This window comes from Synchiropus splendidus, chromosome 11 (assembly GCF_027744825.2).
Source record: "Synchiropus splendidus isolate RoL2022-P1 chromosome 11, RoL_Sspl_1.0, whole genome shotgun sequence".
Taxonomy (NCBI): Eukaryota; Metazoa; Chordata; class Actinopteri; order Syngnathiformes; family Callionymidae; genus Synchiropus; species Synchiropus splendidus.
The window spans coordinates 4,481,077-4,498,712 of NC_071344.1; the positions used below are offsets into that span (position 1 = coordinate 4,481,077).

Consider the following 17,636-nt stretch of genomic DNA (forward strand, 5'->3'; position numbering starts at 1 on the left):
CAAAAATTCGATTCAGGAACAGAATCCCTCGCAATCACGGCGGCTGTGGCGCAGACTGTTCCTCTCAAACGTGTCAAAAGCGTTGAGGCGCAGCAGAACGTCCTCAACAAAGGAGAGTGAGCTCTGCTCCACTCGCAGGCCTACAGCGACATCTTGAGTTCAATTCAACCATCACAACCATTGTTTTTGCTGAACCATTTAGTGACAAGAACACGAAAATCTAACTACATAACAACAGCAACAACAACAACAATATCATTATTATTGTTATTGTTATTATTATTATCATTATTATTATTATTAATGATAATAATAATAATAATGATAATAATAACAACAATAACAATAATAATAATAATAATAATAATAGCTATTCAAAAATGAAATACAAATAACCACAATGACCAATATATATACATATATATATAAACAGAACTTTTTATATTTCTTTGTTTCGTGTTGCAGAAAAATCAGTTAAAGACATGCAATTGCACAATTCTGAACGATAATTCAAAGTGGTCAGTTGCTTTTAATGATCCTTCAAGACAAACACATGATCATGTGTTAATATTCACATTTAAAACAAGCTGAGATATACCTTCAGATTGTTCATTCTTTTCCATGACAGCCTCCTCATCATGCTTGATATGTCTGTGTGTTGATTTCTTTACACATTTTAACAAGATAGCCTGCTTGAACTCAATAAACATGTTTAAGTTTCAAGGAGGAACTGTTGGTACAAACCCAATCCACAGATAACTTCGAAAATTATGTGGAATATTGACTGTCTAACTGTCAGTGAATAAATATCTCAGGACTTCAAACACTCCAAAGTAAAAAATCGCTAAATCCATCAGACCAAACATAGGCAATCAGTCACTCGATCTCTCAAACAAAGATGGTTGACTTTTGACCATCAGGTCTATGAATATTAGTCACTTTCAGATTCCAAGCATCCAAACCACCAGGGCCAGAGCTTCACTTCATTCTTCTATCCGCAAGAAGACAACCACTTCAGCCGCACTTGAAACCGACTTGAATGAGGCAGCTGACAACAGCACAATGAAAGCCATTTCTTCATCAAAAATTAGTCAAAAAAGGTATTCCTTCATTGAGACAAGTAAAATGAGCTTTGAAAAATGAAAAACAATCAAAAGAAAATTTGCTCAGCGATGTGATGCCGTCAAATGAATGAGGAAAGCTTGTGAGTTCACTATTGCAATGATTAAAACAGGATTCAAATTCATATAGATAACCAGACAAAAATCACTTGGAATGACTATATGGTCAACTGTTTCATTCCTACCTCAGGGGAAGCATCAGAGTCTCCAAACACGTCAGCAAAGTCAGAAGGACTCTTCCTCAGAGTCTGGTCAGCAGGCAGCGTGTTGTCATTGTAAGAGGACACAAACTTAAAGTCACTGGTTCGAGATCCTGTGGTCAAGTAGGCGTCATAGTTGTAAGTGCTGCGTAAAGTTCCTGTGCCGTCAACATCTGCGTAGTTAGGAGGGAGATAAGCACTGGGGATGGCCACTGCTCCATCAAACAACATTCTGGGCTTCCTCCTGCGACAGAACCTCACACCCAGGATGATGATGATGAAGGTGAGGAAGAAGGTGGACACACACACCAGAGCGATGATCAGGTAAGAGGTCAGTTTGGAATTCTTGTCCTCATAAGAAATGTCCTTCAGTTCTGGCACCTCCGCCAAGTTATCAGAAATCAGTAGATACATGGAGCAGGTGGTAGAGAGAGAGGGCTGTCCGTTATCTTTCACTGCCACAATCAGGTTCTGTTTCATGCTGTCAGACTCAGAAATGTCCCGCTGGGTCCTGATCTCTCCGCTGTGGAGACCAATAGTGAACAGTCCCGGCTCAGTGGATTTGACGATATGATAGGACAGCCAGGCGTTCTGTCCAGAGTCTGCGTCCACTGCGATCACTTTGGACACCAGAGAGCCTCCGTGTGCAGCTTTGGGGACCAGCTCGGTCATGAAGGAGTTGCCCTCCGGGGTGGGGTACAGTATCTGAGGAGAGTTGTCGTTCACATCTGAGATGAAGACACTGACGCTCACGTTGCTGCTGAGCGGAGGAGAACCGTTGTCTCTGGCCATCACCTGGACTTTAAAGCTCCTCCACTGTTCATAGTCAAAGGACCTGACAGCGTGGATCACCCCCGTGTCTCCGTTCACAGACAGATAGGAGGACACTTGGGCACCGTTCACCTCAGCAGGTAACAGAGAATAAACCACGGTACCGTTTTGTCTCCAGTCTGGGTCTCGAGCAGTGACGGAACATAGAGAGGAGCCAGGTTTGTTATTCTCAGTCACATATGCGCTGTAGGACTGTTCCTCAAACACAGGTGGGTTGTCGTTGATGTCTGCTACTGATAAGTGAACAGTTTTAGAGGAGGACAGAGGAGGAGAGCCCTCATCAGTGGCAGTGATGGTGATGTTGTAGTCAGACACCAGTTCACGGTCCAGTTGACCAGTAGTGACCAGAGAGTAATAGTTCTTAATAGAAGGGACTAATTTAAATGGAACACTTTGTTGAATGAAACATCTGACCTGCTTGTTATTGTCAGAGTCTCTGTCCTGAACATTAATGATGCCCACCTCTGTACCAGGTGACACGTTCTCAGGTATGGAGGAAGACAGGGATTTTAAGTTGATAACTGGAGCGTTATCATTCACATCTGTGATTTCAATCATTAAAGTTGCATATGAAGCCAATCCAAGCCCATCTTTGGCACTGATCTGCATTTCATAAGTCGATTCCTTTTCATAATCTATATTTCCTGCAACGCTGACTTCTCCAGTGGTTGGATTTAAAGAAAACAGCTGTTCTTCATTAGAAACATGATCAAATCCATAAACAACTTCACTGTTGATGCCTTCGTCTGCGTCACTAGCACTAACTGTCAGTACAACGGTCCCTAAAGGAGAGTTTTCAGGGATTTTGGCTGAATACAACGACTGACTGAACACTGGGGCGTTATCATTAGCATCCAGCACAGTGACGTGGATCACCACTGTCCCTGATCTCTGAGGAGAGCCGCCATCATAGGCTGTTAACAAAAGGCTGATTTCCTGCTGATCCTCTCTGTCTAACTCTTTGTCTAATATTAATTCACCGTACTTCCTACCACTGCCTTTTGTCTTAACATTCAGCGAGAAGTGATCGTTTTTCTGAAGGGAGTAGCTTTGGACAGCGTTTTCACTAATATCCGCATCGTGCGCTTCATCCAGAGGAAAAACTGCGCCTTTATCAGTTGACTCACTGATGTCGAAACTCAGTCGATTCGCCTTAAATTGCGGCGAGTTATCATTGATATCCTGCACACGGATGTTCACTCTGTGGATCTCTAAAGGGTTCTCCAGAACCAGGTCCTGCTTCAGAACGCACGACGCCTTTTTAGCACAAAGACCTTCTCTGTCGATCCGGCGCTCCACAGTCAAATCACCAGTGTGGAGGTTCAGTCCGCAGTATTTCACACTGTTGTCCTCGGTCTCCATACGAGCTTTGCGAGCAGACAGTCCTCCCGAATTAACCCCAAGCTCTTTGGCAATATTTCCAATCACAGATCCAATTTTCATTTCCTCTGGGATGGAGAAGGTCACATCTCCCTGCACAGGGAGGAGCGCAAGCGCTATCCATGCGAAAACGCACCTCATTCCGAGTCCGCAGGACCGCATTGTTGAACACCAGTCAGATACAGCCACAGAGAGTATCCGCGTTTGCAAGCAAAATCAAAAAGAGAAGACGAAGACAACCAGCAGAAGACAACAACAGCCCGCGTCGTCGGCGAGTACCAGGGAATAGATCGAGACATACGCAGTACAGGGAAATGTCTTTCCATTCCCTGGTACATGCTGACATCTAGAGTATTTTTGGAGACATGGCATGTAAAGGTGGAAATCATTCATCACAAAAATAAATGGAAAAAAAAGAGTTTCTCTCCAACTGTAAAATAAGGAAAACTAGAGTTAAAAAGACGATAATTAATGTGATGAATTGTAATTTGTTTGTACAAATTGTCTAATCGTCTGCTCGTAATAAACAGTGTTCAGCCGTGAGAGGCTCTATTCTCAGTTGTTCGTAGTCGTTCATCAATGAGTTGAAAAAAAAAAATCAGAACGGATAGGTTTGTAACTCATTATTTATTGATTTATTTTTCCTTTTTTTTTAAATTACGGATCCTTCTGAATATAACCATTAAGGTTGAAAGGTAATAGAAATATCCATGATTATTATAATCGAAGGAAAATACCAGTTTAATCCGAATAATAACATTAAAAACAACATACATTCTTATATCAAGTCGATCAAATTTGATTTGAGGTGATTTTCTAGTCTGAAATATGTATGTTTTTGACAGATGATTCTGGAAAGCAACTAAAATCAGACAGTGTCCGAACACATATTTTATTTAACACAGTGACCTTATTTGATTATGTAGTAATCTATGAATGTCAATCTATTATCGTCCGAATACAAAATAGAATAAAAACTAAAATAGTAACAACAATAAGAATAAATATTAAAAAAAACGAAGAATAAAAAACGGATGACACAATTTAATGCATGGTTCTCAAATGGCATGATAAAAAACAATTTATTATTATTGTTCTTGCTGTTTCTATTTTATTAAAGAAAAAAAGTAAAACAAATGTTTCTGATCAATTTCGGCACTGAAAAACGTTGTCTTTATCTGGGGAACGGGCCCGCACCTTCCTACCCTTGAATTAGTAGCGACACAGGAGAGTTCAGCACCAGGGATAGTTACAAGAACAAAACTGACCGAGCCACATTACAACAAATGGGTCAGGAGGCAGACATAAGATAAAACGATTTTCTGTGAGAATCAACATACATAATTGAGCACAGAAAATCCCCGAAGTGGAATTCAACGTTTTCAACCACCTGCTAATAGTTCCAAGAGTTTTCTTTAACTTTATAGTTCCAAAAGATAATAATGGCAAGCACAGTGAACAAGAGCAGTGAAACCAACAATAACCAAAACGAGGAAACAATAATAATAAAAATAAGTCTTATGATTATGACTAGGTGCTATGCATTTTCATTAGAGAGTGGTCCTACCTCAGAAGAACCATCAGAGTCTCCAAACACGTCAGCAAAGTCAGAGGGACTCTTCCTCAGAGTCTGGTCAGCAGGCAGCGTGTTGTCATTGTAAGAGGACACAAACTTAAAGTCACTGGTTCGAGATCCCGTGGTCAAGTAGGCGTCATAGTTGTAAGTGCTGCGTAAAGTTCCTGTGCCGTCAACATCTGCGTAGTTAGGAGGGAGATAAGCACTGGGGATGGCCACTGCTCCATCAAACAACATTCTGGGCTTCCTCCTGCGACAGAACCTCACACCCAGGATGATGATGATGAAGGTGAGGAAGAAGGTGGACACACACACCAGAGCGATGATCAGGTAAGAGGTCAGTTTGGAATTCTTGTCCTCATAAGAAATGTCCTTCAGTTCTGGCACCTCAGCCAAGTTATCAGAAATCAGTAGATACATGGAGCAGGTGGCAGAGAGAGAGGGCTGTCCGTTATCTTTCACTGCCACAATCAGGTTCTGTTTCATGCTGTCAGACTCAGAAATGTCCCGCTGGGTCCTGATCTCTCCGCTGTGGAGACCAATAGTGAACAGTCCCGGCTCAGTGGATTTGACGATATGATAGGACAGCCAGGCGTTCTGTCCAGAGTCTGCGTCCACTGCGATCACTTTGGACACCAGAGAGCCTCCGTGTGCAGCTTTGGGGACCAGCTCGGTCATGAAGGAGTTGCCCTCCGGGGTGGGGTACAGTATCTGAGGAGAGTTGTCGTTCACATCTGAGATGAAGACACTGACGCTCACGTTGCTGCTGAGCGGAGGAGAACCGTTGTCTCTGGCCATCACCTGGACTTTAAAGCTCCTCCACTGTTCATAGTCAAAGGACCTGACAGCGTGGATCACCCCCGTGTCTCCGTTCACAGACAGATAGGAGGACACCTGGGCACCGTTCACCTCAGCAGGTAACAGAGAATAAACCACGGTACCGTTTTGTCTCCAGTCTGGGTCTCGAGCAGTGACGGAACATAGAGAGGAGCCAGGTTTGTTATTCTCAGTCACATATGCGCTGTAGGACTGTTCCTCAAACACAGGTGGGTTGTCGTTGATGTCTGCTACTGATAAGTGAACAGTTTTAGAGGAGGACAGAGGAGGAGAGCCCTCATCAGTGGCAGTGATGGTGATGTTGTAGTCAGACACCAGTTCACGGTCCAGTTGTCCAGTAGTGACCAGAGAGTAATAGTTCTTAATAGAAGGGACTAATTTAAATGGAACACTTTGCTGAATGAAACATCTGACCTGCTTGTTATTGTCAGAGTCTCTGTCCTGAACATTAATGATGCCCACCTCTGTACCAGGTGACACGTTCTCAGGTATGGGGATTTTCAGAGACTTGACATGTATCATGGGGGCGTTGTCATTCACATCAGTGATTTTAATAATCACTTTAGCTTCAGACGTCAGTCCATAACCATCTTTGGCTTCAACAAACAGCTCATACTTGGATCCCTCCTCATAATCTATCTCTCCTATCACTGTGATTTCACCAGTGTTCTGATCAAGAGAAAATATTTCACGGGATTTTTCAGACAGTTGATTAAACTCATAGGTCACATGACCATTGATTCCTTCATCTGCGTCTGTGGCACTAACAGTGATGACAGATGTTTTCAGAGGAGAGTTTTCTCTCAGCGTGGTCTGATACTCGGCCTGAGTGAAGACAGGAGCGTTATCATTTGCATCCAGAACAACAACATGGATGACCACAGTCCCGGATCTCTGAGGAGAACCTCCATCAACAGCAGTCAGCAACAATTTCATCTCCTGCTGCTCCTCTCTGTCTAATTCTTTATTTAAAACCAGCTCGCCATATTTACTGCCGCCACTGGACGTTTGAGAATGAAACACAAAGTGCGTATTTTGTTGCAGAACATAGTTCTGAACAGAATTTTGACCTATATCTGCGTCCCTCGCTGCATTGATGCGGTACCTCGCTCCTTTATCAGCAGACTCACGTATTTCTAATTTAACAATACCTTTCGGGAAAACAGGATTATTATCATTAACGTCTTGTACTTGCAGAGACAATCGGTGAAGCTCCAGAGGATTCTCCAGCAGCAGGTCGAATTTAAGGACGCACGAAGGCTTTTCTCCACAATGCTCCTCTCGGTCTATTCTGTCAGCGACCACTAGATCTCCGTTCCGAGCATCAATAGCGACGTATCTCTTGTCACTGCCCTCAAAATCAACACGAGCTTCACGGTAAGAAAGCGCGGAAGCATCCAATCCCAAATCTTTGGCGATATTTCCGATCACAGATCCTCGTTTCAGCTCCTCTTGCACGGAGTAGCTCAGGTCTCCGTGAGCGCACTGGGCCACAACAAAGAAGACGACAAGACTGATGTAACCACGTCCAAATGCAGAGACAACCATTGTCATACTGCAAATAGGAGACAAAAACGAAGAAGAAAATGTGAAATCCGTTATTCCATCAGCAGAACTCCTTCTAGTGTCGTGTCTTGTCGAAAAGCCGCAGATAAACACGTCTCAGGCTCACAATGGGGTGGGTGGTGAGCACAGAAACACTCATCAGCTGGTCTATAGTGCCACCGTGAGGACAATTATCACAATCGCAGTGAAAGTGAACTGACAGTATTGTACGCAGTCATAATTTGTATACCAGATTTGAAATGGTCTGATAAATCCTCTGACTCTTTTAAACTCAAGTCTGTTTTTTTATTGTCTACATGCCTGTCTCAATGATGAAACCATGCTTCCTGATAGTTGTGCAAACATCAACTTATTTATCATGTAAGGTATTTACAATGTATTTAAGGGAATTGAAATAAGGATTCATTCATTTTATTTTATTTCCCTATACTTCGTCTTCAAACATAACTTTAAACTTTTCATGCTGGAAATTTAAATTTGGACACAACAGAATATGCTTAATATATCCACGTGGAAACGAGTAAAAATACCATTATTGTGATTTTTGTTCTTCAAAATTCCCTTCAATGTTATTCACGAAGAACATTTTACCCAAAACGAATGAAAGTGTTGGTCGGACTCAAAAGTGGCAGAGCAACTGAAATCTCTTTTGCTTATGAGGTTTCGTCCACTTTTGGGACTCACAAAAAAGCATCTGATCAGCGTGGCTATGGAAACATTCATCACCAAGCAACAGCTTTTTAAAAGTGATCTACACAAAGCCAGACTACTGATGCCAGGGTGGCAGTACAGGAATATGATTGCCATAATGCAGTCACATTTGAAGAAGGGGAGTTGCATTCTGCACCAGTTGCTGGCAGGTGAGAGCATACAGTTCTGAGTATTTGACAAGAAACGCACAGGGCATGTAGACAACAATCAAAACATCTAATAACCCAGTAAGACACCCAACTACAATCAAATATGAACCAACAATAGAATTCTGTTTCTACAACACTGTGTCAATCCTTTTAAGTTAAAGTGTATTCATGTCAAATGGACACCATTTTAGATAGAACAAAGAAGACCAATAACATGAGACACTGAAACATCAACAATCTTCCAGTCAGAATCTGATCAAAACTTGTGTGTGACGCTGTTTATTTTGATCTTCAATATCAGAGTCCCACTTCAGCACTGAGGACAGCGACAGTGGGATATTCTATACTGTTTGTACAAGCCACATCACAAGTAACAAGCCACAAATAAAAGTAGGGACAGGGCTTAAATTCAATTACCTACAATCTTCAGTAATTCCAAGACCCAAAACATTCATGTGTTCTATATCGCAAAAAAAAAGTGAAAGCTCTCTGTCCAATAATAATGTGAATGCTATCAACATGAATTTCTCGCTGGGAGATCAATAAAGCACAGTATCTATAAATTATCTACCTATAATAAAAATTAAAAATAAACATTACAATTACAACTTTAATAAAAGCAATTCTAATCGACACCAGCTTGATTTCAATGTAAAGGAAGTGAATCAAGATGTTGAAATGTAAAACTGCAACAACTGATCAGGACACATAAAATGGAACAGAGTTCGATTGAGATTGATGGCTACAATAAATAACAAGAATATCATACAATACAAAACAAAAACAGGAATCTCATAGGGAGGTAAAAATGTGGAAAATAAGTATCAGTAATGAAGGCAACACTTCAGTCACACATAGCTCAATAACGAATCCCATTCAAAGAGCAACCTTCCACGGCCAAAAAGGGCCAGACACAAGTCGACTTTACGTAGTGCTTCTCACATATACAGTACACACAAAGCGCTCCAACTATCACAACTCTGAAATACATGTCCCCGATCATTCACTGGCCTCATCACTTACTTTATGCTACTATTATAACCAAGCATTTTGTTGAGCTGCATTTATTGCTGGCAAGAAGACACTTTGACAAGCTGTGACTGTGTTTCAACAGAAGCCTCTCACACAGCACTATAATGCATATCATCTGTGCAACTATATCAACCAAGCCTGAAGTCATATTATGGCTCACAGATGTAGCTGTGAAAAATATGCATTTTCTTCCAGTTGGAGTTTCAAGTAAGATGCAAAGTACAGTTAACTTGGATAATTAAGTTCATGTTAACTGAGGAGGATTCAGATGAAGACCGAAGAGCGAAATTGTCAAACAAGAAGTAAAGACGATAAATAAAACACACCAGCAAAAGAAAAGATGAGGTGAGTTTAGGAATAAAAAAAAAAATTCTGACTCAGTAGTGTCATTCATGAAAATGATGACATCTGCTTGTTGCTTAAATCATTAAAAAAAAAACTTTGCAATATAACTCCCAAGTTTGTTAAGAGAGATTCACGGAATGGGATTTACAACATTCATTCAACATAAATATCAACAATTGTATCAACAAAGAAAATCTGACTTTGAAGTACACATTTCTTTGATATGTGTGATGTTTCAAAGAACATGAATAGGCATGTACTTCATGGAGTTATTAGTTTGACAAATATATTAGGTCCTACCTCAACAGAAGCATCCAAATCATCAAAGGGGTCAGCAAAGTCAGAGGGACTCTTCCTCAGAGTCTGGTCAGCAGGCAGCGTGTTGTCATTGTAAGAGGACACAAACTTAAAGTCACTGGTTCGAGATCCTGTGGTCAAGTAGGCGTCATAGTTGTAAGTGCTGCGTAAAGTTCCTGTGCCGTCAACATCTGCGTAGTTAGGAGGGAGATAAGCACTGGGGATGGCCACTGCTCCATCAAACAACATTCTGGGTTTCCTCCTGCGACAGAACCTCACACCCAGGATGATGATGATGAAGGTGAGGAAGAAGGTGGACACACACACCAGAGCGATGATCAGGTAAGAGGTCAGTTTGGAATTCTTGTCCTCATAAGAAATGTCCTTCAGTTCTGGCACCTCCGCCAAGTTATCAGAAATCAGTAGATACATGGAGCAGGTGGCAGAGAGAGAGGGCTGTCCGTTATCTTTCACTGCCACAATCAGGTTCTGTTTCATGCTGTCAGACTCAGAAATGTCCCGCTGGGTCCTGATCTCTCCGCTGTGGAGACCAATAGTGAACAGTCCCGGCTCAGTGGATTTGACGATATGATAGGACAGCCAGGCGTTCTGTCCAGAGTCTGCGTCCACTGCGATCACTTTGGACACCAGAGAGCCTCCGTGTGCAGCTTTGGGGACCAGCTCGGTCATGAAGGAGTTGCCCTCCGGGGTGGGGTACAGTATCTGAGGAGAGTTGTCGTTCACATCTGAGATGAAGACACTGACGCTCACGTTGCTGCTGAGCGGAGGAGAACCGTTGTCTCTGGCCATCACCTGGACTTTAAAGCTCCTCCACTGTTCATAGTCAAAGGACCTGACAGCGTGGATCACCCCCGTGTCTCCATTCACAGACAGATAGGAGGACACCTGGGCACCGTTCACCTCAGCAGGTAACAGAGAATAAACCACGGTACCGTTTTGTCTCCAGTCTGGGTCTCGAGCAGTGACGGAACATAGAGAGGAGCCAGGTTTGTTATTCTCAGTCACATATGCGCTGTAAGACTGTTCCTCAAATACAGGTGGGTTGTCGTTGATGTCTGCTACTGATAAGTGAACAGTTTTAGAGGAGGACAGAGGAGGAGAGCCCTCATCAGTGGCAGTGATGGTGATGTTGTAGTCAGACACCAGTTCACGGTCCAGTTGACCAGTAGTGACCAGAGAGTAATAGTTCTTAATAGAAGGGACTAATTTAAATGGAACACTTTGTTGAATGAAACATCTGACCTGCTTGTTATTGTCAGAGTCTCTGTCCTGAACATTAATGATGCCCACCTCTGTACCAGGCGACACGTTCTCAGGTATTGGAATATTCAGAGACTTGACATGTATCATGGGGGCGTTGTCATTCACATCAGTGATTTTAATAATCACTTTAGCCTCAGACGTCAGTCCATAACCATCTTTGGCTTCAACAAACAGCTCATACTTGGATCCCTCCTCATAATCTATCTCTCCTATCACTGTGATTTCTCCAGTGTTCTGATCTAGAGAAAACATGTTGCGGGATTTTTCAGATATTCTGCTGAACTCATAGGTCACATGACCATTGATTCCTTCATCTGCGTCTGTGGCACTAACACTGATGACAGATGTTTTCAGAGGAGAGTTTTCTCTCAGCGTGGTCTGATACTCGGCCTGAGTGAAGACAGGAGCGTTATCATTTGCATCCAGAACAACAACATGGATGACCACAGTCCCGGATCTCTGAGGAGAACCTCCATCAACAGCAGTCAGCAATAATTTCATCTCCTGCTGCTCCTCTCTGTCTAGCTCTTTGTTTAAAACTAGTTCGCCGTATTTATTGCCGCCACTGGACGTTTGAGTGTGAAGCACAAAATGCGCATTTGGTTGCAGAACATAGTTCTGAACAGAATTCTGACCTGTATCTGCATCATGGGCCGCATTGATGCGATATCTCGCTCCTCTCACAGCAGACTCACGTATCTCCAGTTTCACAATATCTTTCGGGAAAACAGGATTATTATCATTAACGTCTTGTACTTGCAGAGACAATCGGTGAAGCTCCAGAGGATTCTCCAGCAGCAGGTCGAATTTAAGGACGCACGAAGGCTTTTCTCCACAATGCTCCTCTCGGTCTATTCTGTCAGCGACCACTAGATCTCCGTTCCGAGCCTCAATGGCGACGTATCTCTTGTCACTTCCCTCAACATCAACACGAGCTTTACGAGTAGAAAGCGTGGAAGCATCCAATCCCAAATCCTTAGCGATATTTCCGATCACAGATCCTCGTTTCAGCTCCTCTTGCACGGAGTAGCTCAGGTCTCCGTGAGCGCACTGGGCCACAACAAAGAAGACGACAAAGCCGAAGCTTCCAGGTTCAAATCCAGAGATAATCATCGTCACTTAGAATATAAGTGACTAAACTATGACCAGACAAAAATCCTTTGCTCCAGCAGCAAGGCTCCTTTCTATGTCGAGTCTGGTTGAAAAGCCGCAGCGATCAAGCGTCTTTGGCTCACAATAGAGTGGGTGGTGTGCACAGCAACACTCATCAGCTGGTCTATAGTGCCACCGTGAGGACACATTGGATAATCGCATCGAAACAGCTAAATCACAATAGCACGGCACTTTGTTTTTTTTTCTGTCTTGATTGAAATGAAAATTAGGACCTAATAATCGTTAATTCGTTCTAATCCTTCTTCATAATCGCGAACATAGTGGCAAAATGTGGCCATTTTCAATTACACTTTTTCTTTTCTTTTTTTTTTAAATTTTATTTAATTAAACTTTTTTTAATGGAAATATACGTTTACATTAAAATGCTCAGTATTCCGATCAGAATAGGTTAGAAATTTGATACAGATTCAACTGATCTGTTAAAGAAATCTAGAATAAATATTGCCACCAATTCATAAACGTGTTTTGTGCGTTTTATATACTGTATGTGTAATGAGCAACATCATTTCAAAAGGTAGCATGATTGATAATCTAAAGAAATACACAACTGGACTCAAATGTCAATTCGGTTAAACATGCCAAAATAAAAAACAATAATCATAAACCGTAAAACACATTGCGATGAATACCGTTTCCCTTGCACAGAGTTAAAATCCTAACAGTTTAACAACTAGCAGCATTTTGCAGTCAAGTGGACGAAATACCAGGTGCTGGTCAGAGTGGGCTGTTTGAGTTACCAGACTACATGATCAATCCAATATCCAGAGCGCAAATAATCAAAGGCTTGATCGGATTTATGCAGGAGGGTGACTGCAACGGGAGTGGAATTTCAGCACCGAGGACAGTGACAGTCAACATTTCAATGCGTGCCTCACCAGAAATAACAGAACGGTGCAAGAAACGCGAGGGTAAGGCATTCTTGATCTTTGAGAGGTTAAGGAGAGTAAAAATATCTACCAGCATTTTAGTTTTTGAAAGCACAAAAGGCCTTTGAGCAAACATCCAATGTCAAGGATGCAAGTTTTAAAAATAAACTGCATCCATTCAAACGTGATTTCAGTGAAAGTTAAGGACTCATACGCAAGTTAAAAAGGCGACAGATGAAAGAATAAATAGATGCTGAGTTTGTTCATGATCCACAGTTGATAGTGAACAACGCAACAATCCAACCCACACAATTGGGCATGACCACCATAAAAGATAACGTAACCGAAACGAAAAAAAATAGCATCAATCCTGTGGTCAGATGAAAAGAGCATGTGTTAGGTAGGACTAAAGGAATTATAGTCAAACTACAATTATTTAGCAGATTTGATCGTGGTACAACTATGGGTAGATATCAAGCTGTGTCAATTTAAAGGCCAGAGACACTTCAGCCCAAAAAAAATTTAATTAAAAAATAAAAAATGAGAGAGAGAGACAGCATGTTCAGTCTGTTTTTGCTAAAAAATAAAAAATAAAATAAAATATTGTAACACCATTACAACCATTAACAGAAAAAATATGAACAACAATTGTATATAAATGGGTGTGTGGATAATGCAAGTCACTATAATGGTAGAAGGATTTTACTCCCAAAACTGGCAGGCGCAAAAAATGGTTGAAAACAAAGGCCAATTTCACCACATCAGTTTATACGGAGAGCGTCGAATAAATGAGATGAGGACTCACATTTCAACAATGATGGCAAAAAAAGAACAACTAATGGGCAAGTCACCATTTCAGGATTGTGTTGGTTCAAAGTGAATATTTCGACAAAATACCACGTCCTACCTCCACAGGAGCATCCAAATCATCAAAGGGGTCAGCAAAGTCAGAAGGACTCTTCCTCAGAGTCTGGTCAGCAGGCAGCGTGTTGTCATTGTAAGAGGACACAAACTTAAAGTCACTGGTTCGAGATCCTGTGGTCAAGTAGGCGTCATAGTTGTAAGTGCTGCGTAAAGTTCCTGTGCCGTCAACATCTGCGTAGTTAGGAGGGAGATAAGCACTGGGGATGGCCACTGCTCCATCAAACAACATTCTGGGCTTCCTCCTGCGACAGAACCTCACACCCAGGATGATGATGATGAAGGTGAGGAAGAAGGTGGACACACACACCAGAGCGATGATCAGGTAAGAGGTCAGTTTGGAATTCTTGTCCTCATAAGAAATGTCCTTCAGTTCTGGCACCTCCGCCAAGTTATCAGAAATCAGTAGATACATGGAGCAGGTGGCAGAGAGAGAGGGCTGTCCGTTATCTTTCACTGCCACAATCAGGTTCTGTTTCATGCTGTCAGACTCAGAAATGTCCCGCTGGGTCCTGATCTCTCCGCTGTGGAGACCAATAGTGAACAGTCCCGGCTCAGTGGATTTGACGATATGATAGGACAGCCAGGCGTTCTGTCCAGAGTCTGCGTCCACTGCGATCACTTTGGACACCAGAGAGCCTCCGTGTGCAGCTTTGGGGACCAGCTCGGTCATGAAGGAGTTGCCCTCCGGGGTGGGGTACAGTATCTGAGGAGAGTTGTCGTTCACATCTGAGATGAAGACACTGACGCTCACGTTGCTGCTGAGCGGAGGCGAACCGTTGTCTCTGGCCATCACCTGGACTTTAAAGCTCCTCCACTGTTCATAGTCAAAGGACCTGACAGCGTGGATCACCCCCGTGTCTCCGTTCACAGACAGATAGGAGGACACCTGGGCACCGTTCACCTCAGCAGGTAACAGAGAATAAACCACGGTACCATTTTGTCTCCAGTCTGGGTCTCGAGCAGTGACGGAACATAGAGAGGAGCCAGGTTTGTTATTCTCAGTCACATATGCGCTGTAGGACTGTTCCTCAAACACAGGTGGGTTGTCGTTGATGTCTGCTACTGATAAGTGAACAGTTTTAGAGGAGGACAGAGGAGGAGAGCCCTCATCAGTGGCAGTGATGGTGATGTTGTAGTCAGACACCAGTTCACGGTCCAGTTGACCAGTAGTGACCAGAGAGTAATAGTTCTTAATAGAAGGGACTAATTTAAATGGAACACTTTGTTGAATGAAACATCTGACCTGTTTGTTATTGTCAGAGTCTCTGTCCTGAACATTAATGATGCCCACCTCTGTACCAGGTGACACGTTCTCAGGTATGGAGGAAGACAGGGACTTCAGATCGATCACTGGAGCGTTGTCATTCACATCCGTCACTTCTATAATAACCTTCGCATACGATGTCAGCCCTAAACCATCTTTAGCCTGGACTCTCATTTCAAAAGAACTCCTCTCCTCAAAATCAATTGCTTCAGATAATTTTATTTCTCCTGTTTTCGAGTCAACAGAGAAGAAATGCAGATCATCATTTGACTGATGTCCAAACTGATAAGTCACATCTCCATTCACTCCCTCATCTGCATCAGTGGCACTGACTCTGATCACAACAGTGTCTAGAGGAGAGTTTTCAGGCAGACTGGCTTTATAAAGGTCCTGACTGAACACTGGGGCGTTATCATTAGCATCCAGCACAGTGACGTGGATCACCACTGTCCCTGATCTCTGAGGAGAGCCGCCATCATAGGCTGTTAAATGCAAATCAATAGAATTTTGTTTTTCTCTGTCCAGTTCCTTTTCCAATACAAGCTCCAGTTTACTTGTGTCCAGTGACAAAACAAAATTGTCGTTTTTCTGCAGTACATATCTCTGAACAGCATTCTGACCTATATCTGCGTCATGGGCCTCCTCGATCGAGAAACGGTTTTCCTTGACTGCAGACTCACTGATTTCCATCCGTATATAGTTGTCTTTAAACTCGGGTGAATTATCATTTACATCTTGAATATGAAGTGTAACACGTCGAAGTTCCAAAGGGTTCTCTAAAACAATATCATATTTCAAAACACAGGAAGGTTTCTGGCCGCAAATGTTCTCTCTGTCGATCCTCTCTGACGTGATCAGATCCCCGCTGTTCATGTTAATGTCACAGTACCGTTTGCGAGTCCCCTCCACGTCAATCCGAGCCTTTCTCGATGATAAAGTCCTCAAATCAACACCCAGATCTTTAGCCACATTTCCAATAACGGACCCACGTTTCATCTCCTCTGGAATAGAGTAACTCAGATCTCCATGAGCGAGGCGCAGCAGCACAATGAAGGACGCAAAGCAGATGATCCGACGGAGCCCTGGTGATCCTACGTCTCCCATCATGATGCAAATATGCAATCAAATCCTCGATTGATCGCCTCTGGTAATACACAATAAATATCTGGATGGTAAAACAGCATGAATCGCGGGTCGCGGAAGTCGAACAGCGAGTGCGTCTTTTGGTGTCACAAAAGGAACAATGCTGCTGCTGAAATGTGTGGCGCAGTCACGGGGAGTGAGGAAGCCTTCTCATCTGCTAGCCAACAGCGACCTCTTGAGTCGATATTGCGTAGTCACGATCTTAATACATTTTCAAGTTCGAATAAAACAGATTAGTCTTTGAAATGTGTTGTCTAAAATCACTGAATTTGTCGCACAGACGTTTCAATAAATTTTACGACTCAGGCAGTCTACATCACGAACTGGAGAAAATATCACGAATTGCGAATCATGTTTTAAATCATTTAATTTATTAATTCTTAATATCAACCGACGTCTCAAAGACATGGTGCGGTTTGAATTCAAGTGAGAAGTTTATCAGCACCACATGAATGTCCAAGTAACCAAACAGAAATCAACAAAATCACAGTAGTAGTGCTTCAATGTGCTCTTAAATACTGCAAAGAACAACGCATTCACACTCTTCTACAAGTCACATTACACATATTTGTCGGTTATCATGAAGACTCACCTCATATACAGAGGTGACCCTGATTAGATGAGATGAGTATTACATGTCATGTGTCACTTTATCAATAAACATTTCCCGAACCATTATTCATGATCACAATATATGAAATCCCCAAGCCACTGCTGCCAGTAGACAATTCATGATGTAATAGATATACAAATGCAACACATTAAAGGCATCCATACTGGCCAAACCAATAGCTACGCAAGGAGGTCGGTCTGAAACTCTACATCTACACTGGAGGACTATCTCCTGATTGAGTGGTGGTCAACAATAGAAGCTCGATGAAGATGTTGCTCGAGCAAGGCACATGGCATGAATGATGCATCATTTCTTTCATTCAAA

The 17,636-nt window shown here is 42.5% G+C and overlaps 1 protein-coding gene across 11 annotated transcripts in view; it reads right to left on the bottom strand.

Moving 5' to 3' along the window:
- Positions 1 to 17,636, bottom strand: part of LOC128766858 (protocadherin gamma-A11-like) — a 215,218-nt gene that overhangs the window by 160,269 nt on the left and 37,313 nt on the right. For 2 of the 11 annotated variants that reach the window (XM_053878372.1, XM_053878369.1), the window contains exon 1: positions 14,276 to 16,436. The exons of 6 other annotated variants lie outside the window; for them this stretch is intronic. In XM_053878372.1, the coding sequence (XP_053734347.1) occupies positions 14,276 to 16,429 (2,154 nt within the window). In that variant the 5' untranslated portion in view covers positions 16,430 to 16,436. 3 more of the 11 variants (XM_053878362.1, XM_053878350.1, XM_053878373.1) reach the window with 2 other exon arrangements.